The following is an 11,919-nucleotide window of genomic DNA, read 5'->3' on the forward strand; positions in this document are numbered from 1 at the left end:
AATGTCAGCTGCTTTTCCCATTGTGAATTGTCTATAATATTAAGATTTCTTTGGTTCTTAGGTTGAAGCTCTAGCTGAGGACTTTGCCAACATGTACAAAGCCCCAGTTTCATTCCCCAGTGTGATGATTTGATTAGGTACCGTTTCCACAGACTCGTGTGTTTCAATGCTTGGCCCACAGGGAATGACACTATTAGATGGTGTGGCCTTGTTGGAGGAAGTGTGTTACTGTGGGGGTGGGCTTTGAGTTCTCAGCCAGTTCACTTTCTGTTGCCTGTAGATCAGGATGTAGAACACTCAGCTCCTTCTCCAGCACCATGTCTGCCTGCATGCCGCCATGCTTCTTGACATGATGATAAGGGACTAAACCTTTGAAACTGTAAGCCAGTCCCAATTAAATCTTTTCCTTTATATGAGTTGCTGTGGTCATGGTGTCTCTTCACAGCAATTAAAACCCTAACTAAGACAGAATTCAACACCACACATAAAACTGAGCATAGTGGTGCATTTTTGTAATCTAAGCACTCAGTAGGTGGAGGCAGGGGGGTCAGAAGTTCAAGGCCATCCTTGGCCGCATAAAGAGTTCAAGGCCAGTCTTGTCTCAAAAACTACGAAACCTTTTTAAGGTTCTACCTCTCAGCTCTGACCCTGTTCTCTCAGAGCCATGCCCAGTTTCCCCCGCCTGGCCCTCAGTCACATCATCTTCTGTTGCCCGATGTCCCCAGTCATGTCACCTTTTCTCCTGCCTAAAATCCCAGCTCCCATTGTCTGGTGTGGTCCCCAGAAGCTCTTGCACCTAGGCTTTGCGCCCTTACCGCTCGTGCTACCCGCCCAGCCTCCACACCCAGACACCTTTCTTTAAGTCTCCCAATTCCAGTTCCACCCCTTCTCTCCCTGCGCCATCACCAAAACTCCTCCCACACCTCATAGTTATGACCTCTTCCCTTTGGCTCCCTGCATGTGGCTGCTCTCAAATTCTCCCTGTCTTCCTATGGCCTTCCGGAGAAAGTCCTCATCTCAGATGCTGGTACCTGAGGTCCCTTAGGATACTTACCTCCCGTCACTCTTGACCTACAATAATCTCACAGTCCTCCCACCTCCTTTCTTGTTTGTCTGGTTTTCCCGTAACTCACTCTGTAGACCAGGCTGTCCTCGAACTCACAGAGATCCACCTGACTCTGCCTCCCAAGTGGAGGGCATGTGCCACCACACTCGGCTTCACCTCCTTATTTTTGCTGTTACTGAAGTGACTAAGGTAACAAATGCCATCTCGTCCTGTCTCCATCCATGTCTGCTTAGACTCTTCTCAGTCCTCAATCTTCCTCCTCTACCAACAATCATGTCCATCTTGGCATTACATTTGGAATTTCCATGACCCTGACTATGGTCCAGATGTATTCACTAAAATAGTTAATATTTATACAAACTAAACATAAACAAAAATAACCAAAAAAGGTATAAATCAAAATTAATTGTCATATTGTTTCTGAAATTACTACTGTGTTCAGCCAAAAATATGTTGCAAGGTTACTCTGACCCTCATCTAATATAGATGTAATTGTGTTCAGTCCTTCACACTGAGCAGTGGTGGCGTGCACCTTTAATCCCAACACCTGGGAGGCAGAGGTAGGTGGATCTCTGAGTTTGAGGCCAGCCTAATTTACTTGGCAAGTTCCAGGTTAGCCTGGGTTCTACAGAGAAACCCTGTCTCAAACAAACTAAACAACAAACAAATACAATCAAACCAAACAACAACAAAAACACTGTACCCCTGAGCTTTGGCACCAAGGGTCGTTCTGAGGTGCTAGCCCACTCTTGAGCTCTGATTCAAAATAAAGGACTCTAATTTTGGTGTGGTGGCCCATAGTTTCCTCATCTATACTATAACACTACAGAGAGAGTTTGAGGGAGATTATGTCTGAGAGGCTAGAACAAGGCAGAGGAGTCCAGGGTGGATGTCCAATTGGCTTGTAAAGCAGTGGGCAAAGCTAGGCTTCCAAGGAGCAGAAATGGAATAAAGCAAAGCGCCCTTGTGTGCATTTTACTGGTAGACGTGAATGAACACTTACTCCTTGTTCTTGAAGTAAGTGCTGTTATCCACTGAGCACTTCTCCAGCCCCGTAATATCCCAATTGTACTGATGAGAACATTCACACTCTAAAGGAAAGCACATCCCAAGGGTGCCCAGACAGTATGTGGCCACACTCGGATTCCTTCTGCTAACCACACCTGTGAGGTAGGACTGTAGCCTGTACTCCCTGGGATGCAAGGATTGAGCAGAGTATATTTAACAATGATCTATTCTCTGTGTCACTACATTTATTAAGCATCAGTGTCAGATCTGGGCATCTGAAGACTTTGAGAGTAGGGTAGGGTCTCAAGGAGAGAGAATCTGTAGCCAGCTAGGGGGAGGAGGTTTCATAGGTCAGGAACTGGGTATCTCATGTCAGAGCCACTTGTTTCTGATGACGTTTTGGATCCATCTGATATGGATGCAGACATCAGTGTAAACTCCCGGCTTCTTCTTTGATCCACAGGGCATGTTACCCCATGACACGAGGCCTCGGAGATGATCTCCACATACCAGGGGACCTCCAGAATCACCCTATGTGGAAGAGAGAAAATCAGAAACTCACGCAGAAGGAGGAGGGAGAGGCAGAATGGGAGGGGGCAGAATGGGAGAGTTAGAGATACTCCGAGATGGAAGGAAAGACTGGTGTGGTGGTACATGCCTGCTATCTCAACTACTCAAGATGCTGAGGCAGGAGGATTGCAAATTTAAGGCTAGGTTGTGCTATGTAGGAAGACTCTGTCTCAAAGTAAAAGAGGGATGAGGGTATAGCTCACCAATAAAGCACTTGCTGAGCATGAATAAGAACCTGGATTCAATTCTCAGTAAAAGACAGAGATAGATGAGGTGCTCAAGGACACTAAGTTTCGTAAAGGTATAGGTGGGAGAGAGGATGTTCAGATAAGCCATTCATCCTGGAGGGAAGGTTGTTAAGACCCAGTATGTTCTAAGGAGGGTTGAACATTCCATCCTACAGCAAAGATCCTTAAAATTCAAAAAACAAGCAACTCAAAAGCTTCAGCAAGCCGGGCGGTGGTGGCGCACGCCTTTAATCCCAGCACTCGGGAGGCAGAGCCAGGTGGATCTCTGTGAGTTCGAGGCCAGCCTGGGCTCCCAAGTGAGTTCCAGGAAAAGGCGCAAAGCTACACAGAGAAACCCTGTCTCGAAAAACCAAAAAAAAAAAAAAAAAAAAAAAAAAAAAGCTTCAGCAAGCCCCTAAAACTGACCAGATGCACTGGGCCCCTCCTTCTCCAAGCATGTATAAGCAGTAAGGACTATTGGAGTGACTCAGTTGCTATGAACTGCCTAGAAGGGGCTCTGACGGCCTCAGCTGCTAGAGAGAGAGCTCTCCAACCTGCTGAGCTGCCCGCAGGCTGTGCAGGGTGCTCCACACTCGGTGAGCTGTCATCCAGGCTGGAGTGAGTCATTTCTGCTCCTGTAAGTAACCTCAGTAAGACTCATCGATTCACCAAACTGGACTTGAGTGCCATTCTTTGGTCGGTTATTAGTTCCCTGTCTTGGGTGAGCAGATGTTTGTTCTCATCACTGCAACAAGAGATCACAGGACAGAGAGAGAGACACCAAGGTCCATAAAAGTAAAGGGTATCAGTGGTGGAGAGGGAGACAGAGAGGGAAAGATAAAAATGCTAAGACCATTGGGAGAGGTGGGGAAGGCAGAGACTCCAGGGGGAGACAAAAAACAACAACAAAAAAATCCAAAAAACAAAAAACAAAAAACGAACGTTCTCTGTCCTCTGTTCTCAGGCCAGCCATGTCTACCTGTTCTTTCTTTGTTCCCAAATCATTGTCTCACTTTCTCGGCCTCCTCACCCCCGACCCTTGCTTTCTTAGTAGGTTGATTTCAGCCCTCCATGGTCTAGAATCATTCTGGCTAAAAAGGAGTCTGGAAGGATAACAGTCAGGAAAGCTCCTGGTAAGGTATTGGAGACTAGATGGGTATGGTGGTACATGCCTGTCATCCCAATACCCCAGGGGCTGATACAGAAGGATTTCTGTGAGTCTGGAGATGGGCCAAGGCTTGTGAGTGGGTTCCAGAGCAGCCTGGTTACAGGTTTTGAGGGATAAGCATAGAGTCCCTCTCTTTGCGGCTGGGATGCCCCCTCATCTGGAGCTCAGCCATGTCCAAGTGGGCTTCAGTGCTGCAGCTCTGAGGAAGGATGGCTAGCATTTGTTTGGCTCTTGAGTCTCTCCAATTGTTCAAATCTTCACCCAAGGTGGCCATTCATTGAAACTGTTTCTTAAATTTTCAGGCTCACTAGGTTCACTCATATTTGGCTAGCCATTGTAGTGTCTGGCTCTTGGTGTCTCCCTCTCTGTCCTTGCGTCTGAACTTCCTGTTTCTGCTGGGTGCCTTGTGTGTGTTTGTGTAGGTGAACACGTGCGAGTGTATGTGCATGCAGGTGTGTTCATGTGCATGTGGAGGCCAGCAGGCATCCTTCCTGCTGTGGTTTTTTGAGACAGAGTCACTCACTGGACCCAGCTCACCAAATAGGCTGAGCTAGCTGGCCAGTGAACCCCAGGGATCTGCTTACCTCTGTCCCCCAGTACTGGGATACAAGCACATGCCGTTGTGCCCTTCAGCTCAGGTCTTCATACCTGCATGGCATGTGTTTTACTGACTGAACCATCCTCTCAGCCCCAAGCTGGCTTGCTTCTTCCTTCTTTCTTTCCTTCCTTCCTTCCTTCCTTCCTTCCTTCCTTCCTTCCTTCCTTCCTTCCTTCCTTTCTTTTCGAGACAGGGTTTCTCTGTGTAGCTTTGGCTCCTTTCCTGGAACTCACTCTGTAGTCCAGGCTGGCCTCGAACTCACAGAGATCCGCCTGGCCCTGCCTCCCAAGTGCTGGGATTAAAGGTGTGTGCTGCCACCGCCTGGCCTGGCTTGTTTCTTGTCTGTCTCTGCTTGTGTGAGAGGGAGTCTCTTCCTGACTTATCCTCCAGTGCTCTCCCAGCTGACTTTCTCAATGCCTCTGTCTTCCTGTCTGTGGATGATTTCAGGTCTCTGCTCCCGTTCTCACCTGGCAGGTGTCGTTCCCTTCTATCTTGTCACCTGCGCACACCATGCTTCGGGTGATCTTACCAGGGTAGGCACGCTCACACTCCTCCCGGGACACCAGTTGGACATCAGCACACTGAATGGTGTCTGGGAAGTCACCTAGGAGGAGGGAGATGGGCCGATGTGAGCCTTTCCTCTCAGGTCTTCACCCCCCCTTTCCTGTGTCTCTCTCATGCTTAGAACCCGTCTTCTTTGTCCCTGACTTCCGATTTTTCCCTTTCCCCATGGTTATTGGCCTGGCTTCCTGACTAACCATTACTTCTCCATGAGTTCTCATTTCTCTTCTCATTGGCCCTTCATTTTTGTGGCCATCTTCTCCATGCTATTTATTCATCCACATTTGGTCCAGCTCCTCAACTTTCTCCTCCCTCCATCCATCTTTTACCCATGAACAAACTAGCCTACTGGTCCTCTCATCAGCATCTTCTCATGGCCCTCCGTCTACCATCCCACCTCCATCAGTAGACCCCTCCTTTTGGTCTCTTCGGCCACTCCCAACCATCTCCCCTCACTGACCATTTTCCATCTTGCCCCAGCCCAGGATCCGACAGCTGAGATTCTCCTCAGAGCAGTCTTTCTTCAAGGGCAGTGGCTGTATGTTTTGAGAGAATTTGACTGCATTTTTCAGATGCACCATCATGATGTCGTTGTCATGGGTGTCAGGGTTGTAGCGGGGGTGGATAACTGTCCGATCCACAAAGATCTGCCTTTGGTAATTCTCTGTTTGCCGTAGGTTGTGTTTCCCCAAGCGCACCTCCAGATTCCTGGAAAAGAAGGCAGCTAGGAATCATCTACAGGCCTGGACTTCGCCTGAGGCTCCCAGAGAGATCATCTGCCCCTCTTCTCCCTCCTCCCTCAGTCTTCCCCAGCTCAGGCAAAGGCAAGTTTATTCTTCTAGAATTTTGTCTTTAAAATTTTCCTACAGAACTACTTGACAGTCAACTCCCATAGCCGCAGGTTCTACATGTACAGATTCAACTGATCACAGATCAAAAAATACTGGGGGAGCAGCCGGCCAAGTGATGTACACCTTTAATCCCAGCGCTCTGGAGCCAGATGCTGGAGGATTTCTGTGAGTTTGAGGCCAGCCTCATCTATACAGTGAATTCCAGGCCAACTAGGAATACATAGAGAGACCCTGACTCAAAAACAAACAAACCGACAGCACACTGTTGAGAAAGGAGCTGGTGAGAGGGCTCAGAGGCAAAGCGATTGCTGCACCTGCGTGCAATCGCCAGAACCTGCACAAAAGTGGAAGGAGCGGACTGGACTCCACAAAGTTGTCCTGCGACCTCCAGGGGTGCACTGTCACGTGCGCACACCCACATGAAACTAGCCTTAAGTAAAGAAAATTAAAATCTGCATGTATTAAACATATACAGATTTTTTTCTTGTTATTGTTTCTCAAACAAAACAGTTTAACAACTATTTACTGCCATGGGCTCTACATGTAATCTAAGCATAATTTTATTTATGAATTTATTTTTTGGTTATGATCCTAGCTTTTAGTAGCTGAGCCATCTCTCCAGCCCATGAATTTATTTTTTAAGATTTATTTTTTTAATTTAAATATATGTGTGGGTAGATGGGGTATGTGCATTTGAGTGCAGGTGCCCATGAAGTCCAGAGAAGGTAAGATGTTGGATCTCCGGGCATTGGAGTTAGAGGCAGTTGTGAGCTGCCATATGGGTACTGGGACTGAACTCAAATCCTCTACAAGACATTATGTGCTTTTAACCCACTGAGTCATCTCTCCAACCCTATTTTTTAAAAAGATTTCATTTGATGTGTGTGTGTGTGTGTGTGTGTGTGTGTGTGTGTGTGTGTGTGTGTGTGTTCTGATTGGTGTGCGTGTGCAGAGGCCAGAAGAGGGCTTTGGATCCATCTGAGTTGGAGTTACAGGCATTTGATTTGCAGGCTGCCTGGCTTGTGACATGGGTGCTTGGATCCGAAGTTCAGTCCTAATGACTGGGAAGCAAGTGAACTATCAAGCTATCGATGCAGCTCCCATTTTTGTTTTTTGGAGGGCATCTCTTGTAGCCCAAGCTGGCCTCAAGCTCCCTGAGTAACTGAGGATTAGCTTGTGCTTCCAACTCTCCTGCCTTATCTCTCAAATGCTAACACTACGGTGATGCACTACCATGCCCAGTTTGGGAGATGCTGGGTATAGAACCCAGCGCAATCACTCCACCAGCTCCTGCATTACCAGCCCCTGTAGAGATAAAACTTGGAGCTCATGCAAGGATATTCATGGACTACACACAAGTGCTGCACTGTTTCTTTTGTGAAGGGCTTGAGTATCTGAAAATCTTGGTATCCCCCAGGGTCCTGGAAGCTATGGATACCTGGCTGAACAAAGCTGCTTGTAGGATGGCGAGTGCTCAGATCTGTCTCTCTCCTGAAGTCTGCATTGCACCCTCTGGATCCCCTTACATACAGTTCTCAAAGAAAGAGACACTCACGTTTTTTTGCAGTGGGCAGCTGTGAGCACCCACTGTGGATGGATGAGGACTCCACCACACAGCAAGTGACCCGAGGTGTAGAGGGCAGCTTGGAAAGGGTGAGAATTCTTCAAGCAGGGACCACCGTGTACTACCTTATCCTGCTCCTCGGTCCAGGCTGAGAGAGAGAAGATCTGGATGAGAGAACTCAGAGAGCCTTCTGAGATGAACTGCAACCCTCTCGGTCCCTAATCCCGTTCTCACCTCCAATCCTACCTCCCACTCCTCCACTCTATCTCCTCTGTTCTTTTGTTTTGTTTTGTTATTGTTTGGTTTTTCCAGACAGGGTTCCCCTGTGTCCTGGAACTCATTCTGTAAACTAGGCTGGACTCCAGCTCAGAGATCCACCTGCCTCTGCCTCCTGAGTGCTGGGACTAAAGGTGTGAAAGGAGTGTGCCACCGTGCCCAGATATCTCCATCCGCAAAGCCATACTTATTCTTTATCCTCAAATGCACCTCCAGACTTGTTCTTAGCCAGCCCTCTCAGGACTTTCCTCATTTCAAAGCCACCTAGTCCCATCCTAAACTAGCACCTGCCACCAATGCCCATCCATCTATCAACCCCCCCTTCTATATTCCCTTCATCACCTGACTTAGCAAGAACCAAGCACAGGGCCAGTGTCTTCACCGTCAGCATCTTCATGGTCACCTTGAGTAGGGAAGCCAGCGGTTCTGTTAGTCATGTCGCAGCCTCTGTCCAGGACCCCACCCTGCTCCTTCTTCACCCTCTCCATCCTCACTGTCCTGTCCTGTGCTCCTGCCCTTGTTTGATCTCTGCCCCCTTCTCACCTCCTGGTTTCTCATCTCCCAACCCACACCTTGAATCTGAGGGTTCCGTGAGAGCAGACCATGTCCATGGTTCCAGTTGCTTTTGGGAAGAAACACAGCCAACCTTCCTGGCTCCCTAGACTCTGGTCCCCCTTCCTACTAACAGAGGTTAGTCCCAAGGGGTCACTGACACTCTTCCTCTCTGTGGGACTTTCTTTTCCTGCTTGACTCCATCCTTACACTTCACTCACCCCACATCTATAGGTGCTGCGGCGCATGTGTCTTACCGTTGGTGGCCAGCAGTGCACCTGCCAGCACTTAGGTGAGGAAAATGACGCCGCCTATCACAGGAAGCCAGAGGCAGAAACGGTCAGCAAGGCAGGGTGCTCCACGAGAGAAGGGAGAGGACAGACTGGCGGAGGTTGCCTTAGGATCCGAGTTGCACAGGGAGGGAGACACCTGGGTGCAGGGTCCCAAGAATTTACCGTCTCCTAGAAGCCTGCCTGGTTCTATGGCCCTCCAGAAAGAGGCAGGCTCTGTCCTCAGGCTCTCTCAGCTTCCTTTTAACCCCTCTCTCTTCAAGTCTCTTAGCCAGGAGGAAGCCAGACACACCCTTTTCTTCACCCAAGCCTCCCACATACATTCCTTCTGCCCCACGGCTCTGCTCCTGGTGACCCCTGACCAGATAGCTTCAGAAAAGGCAGTACCTAGCTCTGGTCCCTAGTGACCCTGCATCTTCGAATCCTGAGGGAGGAGACAAGTCTGTTCTCCTGGGTCTGAGGGAGGAGGCTGGGGCTTGGACCCCTGAGTCTGAGAGAGGGCTGGAGCTAGACTCCTGGGTTTGAGGGAGGAGGGCTAGGGCCTAGACAAGTCTGAGGGAGAAGTGTTGGTCCTGGACACTTGGGTCTGAGGAGGAGGGATGAGGATGAGCCTGAACCCCTGATCCAAAAAGGAGTGTTGAGGCCGAAATCTTTGGGACTGTGGTGGAGAGAGATGGGAGCTCGTTCTTAGTTTTGGATTTGTAGGATTTGGGATGTGATCAGACTGAGTGCTGAGTGCCAGCTCCCAGGTTAGTCAGTGGTGCCCCAGCCTCCACAAGCACCCCGCCTATACCCTCTAGGGAGCCTGCAGGATCTCCTCCTGGGTTTGTATCTCTGAAGCACTGGAACCAGCTGCCCAGGTTCAGTGGGGTCAGGCTGACTCATCTACCCGTAAGTCCGTCTGTGGGTGCCGAAGACCTCCACATCCCCAGGAGAGTGGGAGCCGCCAGCCAGCTGTTGAGAAAGGGTGTTTCGTTGTTTCACTAAGCTGTCCCCCGCCCCTAACCCGGGCTGGGAAGCAGGATGAGCAATGTGGGGAAAGAGACTTCCAACAATCAGGCATTGTCTGTCCCCAGAAACCTGGTACCATGCTCCCAGCAGCTCCCTTTCTCAACCTCGGTTCCAGGAAGATGGGCGGCAGGCTATCTCAATGACTTCCCTTTGTCCCAGTGTGACTAACAATCTGGCTGGGTCCTTGATCTGAATATTTTAGAGCTCCAGACCCTCTCCTCCAGGACTGCCCTACCTTTGGTTCTGTGGCTCCATTCCTCTCTGTGTCTGCCTATGTCTGTCTCCCTCCATCTCAAATGTATTTGCATCTCGCAAGCTTTTGCTCTGTTGTTTTTTCTTATTCTTCTTTTTCTTTTGTGTCTCAGACTTTCTCTGTCTCTGTTTGTCTCTCTCCTAGCCCCCTGGACTCTACATATCTTCTGTTTCTCTGCTGGCTCTTTCCTTGTACTATTTGGGGAAATGTGTGTGCACTTGGTATGCAGTGATGTTCCCGGAGTATAAGAAGGGATGGCATGGTGTCGGGGGAGGGAGCCAGTGAGGTGCAGGAGGGTGTGTAGACTCACTGGTTAGGTTTTGCACATACAGAGAGACACACAGGTAGAGAGAAGCTGGCATGCAATAACTGGGGAGCAACACCAAGGGAGATAAGCAAGAGCACTGGGAAGCTGTGTCACGAACTGGGAGAATTATGGGGAGGTGCCTTTGAACTTGGGTCTGAGAAGCAAGAGTCGGGGAAGAAGAGAGGATGCAGGCGTGTGTGGGAAGAGCAGGCAGTGGTCAGTGTGGGCTGCGAGGGAGGGACTTATGGAAGGTGGAGGGTGGAGGGACGCGGGGAAGGGTGTGGGGATAAAGAGGGAAAATGGGGACATACTAGGAAACCAACAGGCAATGGCAACAGCAGCATGAATAATGTGCCCCTCAGCATTTGCTGGGCATGGCACCTCATGTGACCTTCTCCTATCCCCGTGTATTAGTCAGTTCCCATCATCCTGGTTAAGAAAACTCAGTTGGCACTTCACACCAGGTCTCTTCTGAACTTAGCATCTTCTTCTTGTGTCCCACTATTTCCCCAGACACAGAGGCAGTTCCCCTCACACAACCCACTGGCCATGCAGCCGTGTCCGCTTGCCTCGCTTCTGTGGGACCCACTCCTCTCTGTTCCCGTGTTCTGGCCCCAGTGCAGACTGGTTCTTCACCCATCTGAGCACTCTCCGTTCTCTGGGTCACTCATTAGACTTCCAGAGGGGTGTCCCTGCACTTTGCTTGGACTAACTCTGGTCTTGCTTCTTACAAGTCTGCCCCAACTTGTCATGCCTCTTGAGACAAAGTCTGAGACTGGAGGATCTTCAGCAACTAGGGGATAGGGGCATAGCTCAATTGTAGAGTCCCTTCCTGAAATTCTCTAGCAAGGGGCTGGAGATGTGGCTCAGAGGTAGAACACCTGCTGAGAATCCCTCAGTGAGGGACCAAGGGTGTGGCTTATTGTTGGAGCCCCTGCCTAGGATCCTACAGTGATGGGTTATGTGTGTAGCTCAGTGGTATATTACCTGCCTAGAATTCCCCAGTGAGGGGCTGGAGGTGTAGCTCAGGGGTAGAACATTTGCCTAGAATCCCCCAGCGATAGTCTGGGGTATGGCTCAGAGATTGAGAGCATGCCTAGCATGGGCAAGTTCCTCAGTTCCATTCCTCAGCATTATCAAGTGATGTTATATGTTCTTGTTGCCAAGATATGAAGTAATGGCTATGTTAAGTAGTTTTGCTTAACCATTCCACATTGTACATTAATTAAAATACCCTAAGAATATGCAATTTTCATGTGTTCCTTGAAAGTAAATTTAAGAAATAAAGGAAGAGAACAGCTAAAAAGATACAGCAATTGGTTGAGTTTGGTGGCATAGGCCTGTCATCCCAGCTAGTTGGGAGGCTAAGACAAGACTATTGCAAGTTCAAGCCCAGTTTAGGCCACAGAATGAAACCCCCATCTTAAAATGAAAAGGAAAAAGGAAGTTGGCATCACAGCTCCGCAATTCAGTATTGACCTAGCGGGTATGAGGCCCTGGGTTCAAGCCCCAGTATGATAAAATGAAACAAAACAAAATCAGGAATTTATTCAGTTCCTTTATGTAACTCAAGACGTTAAAGGTACGTGGATTTAGAACATGGAAGTTATCAAAGGA

General features: G+C 49.0%; 1 protein-coding gene across 2 annotated transcripts; it reads right to left on the reverse strand.

The window, feature by feature from the left end:
• Positions 1-2,305: 2,305 nt before the first annotated feature.
• Positions 2,306-9,787, reverse strand: Klk6 (kallikrein related peptidase 6). 2 transcript variants are annotated; one of them, XM_052763003.1, is made up of 7 exons: positions 9,621-9,784; positions 8,699-8,870; positions 8,232-8,292; positions 7,605-7,761; positions 5,659-5,906; positions 5,105-5,241; positions 2,306-2,605 (listed from the first exon to the last, which is right to left on the reverse strand). In XM_052763003.1, exons 3-7 carry the CDS (start codon positions 8,284-8,286, stop codon positions 2,447-2,449), a joined length of 756 nt encoding a protein of 251 aa, XP_052618963.1. In that variant the 5' UTR covers positions 8,287-8,292; positions 8,699-8,870; positions 9,621-9,784; the 3' UTR covers positions 2,306-2,446. The 2 variants fall into 2 exon arrangements, 1 of the variants encoding a protein (XP_052618963.1); XR_008223182.1 differs by having other exon boundaries at positions 2,495-2,605; positions 3,426-5,241; positions 9,621-9,787.
• Between the last annotated feature and the right edge of the window lie 2,132 nt (positions 9,788-11,919).

The sequence above is a fragment of the Peromyscus californicus genome, unplaced genomic scaffold (genome assembly GCF_007827085.1).
Source record: "Peromyscus californicus insignis strain IS unplaced genomic scaffold, ASM782708v3 Scaffold_4__1_contigs__length_199733344, whole genome shotgun sequence".
NCBI classification, from domain to species: Eukaryota; Metazoa; Chordata; class Mammalia; order Rodentia; family Cricetidae; genus Peromyscus; species Peromyscus californicus.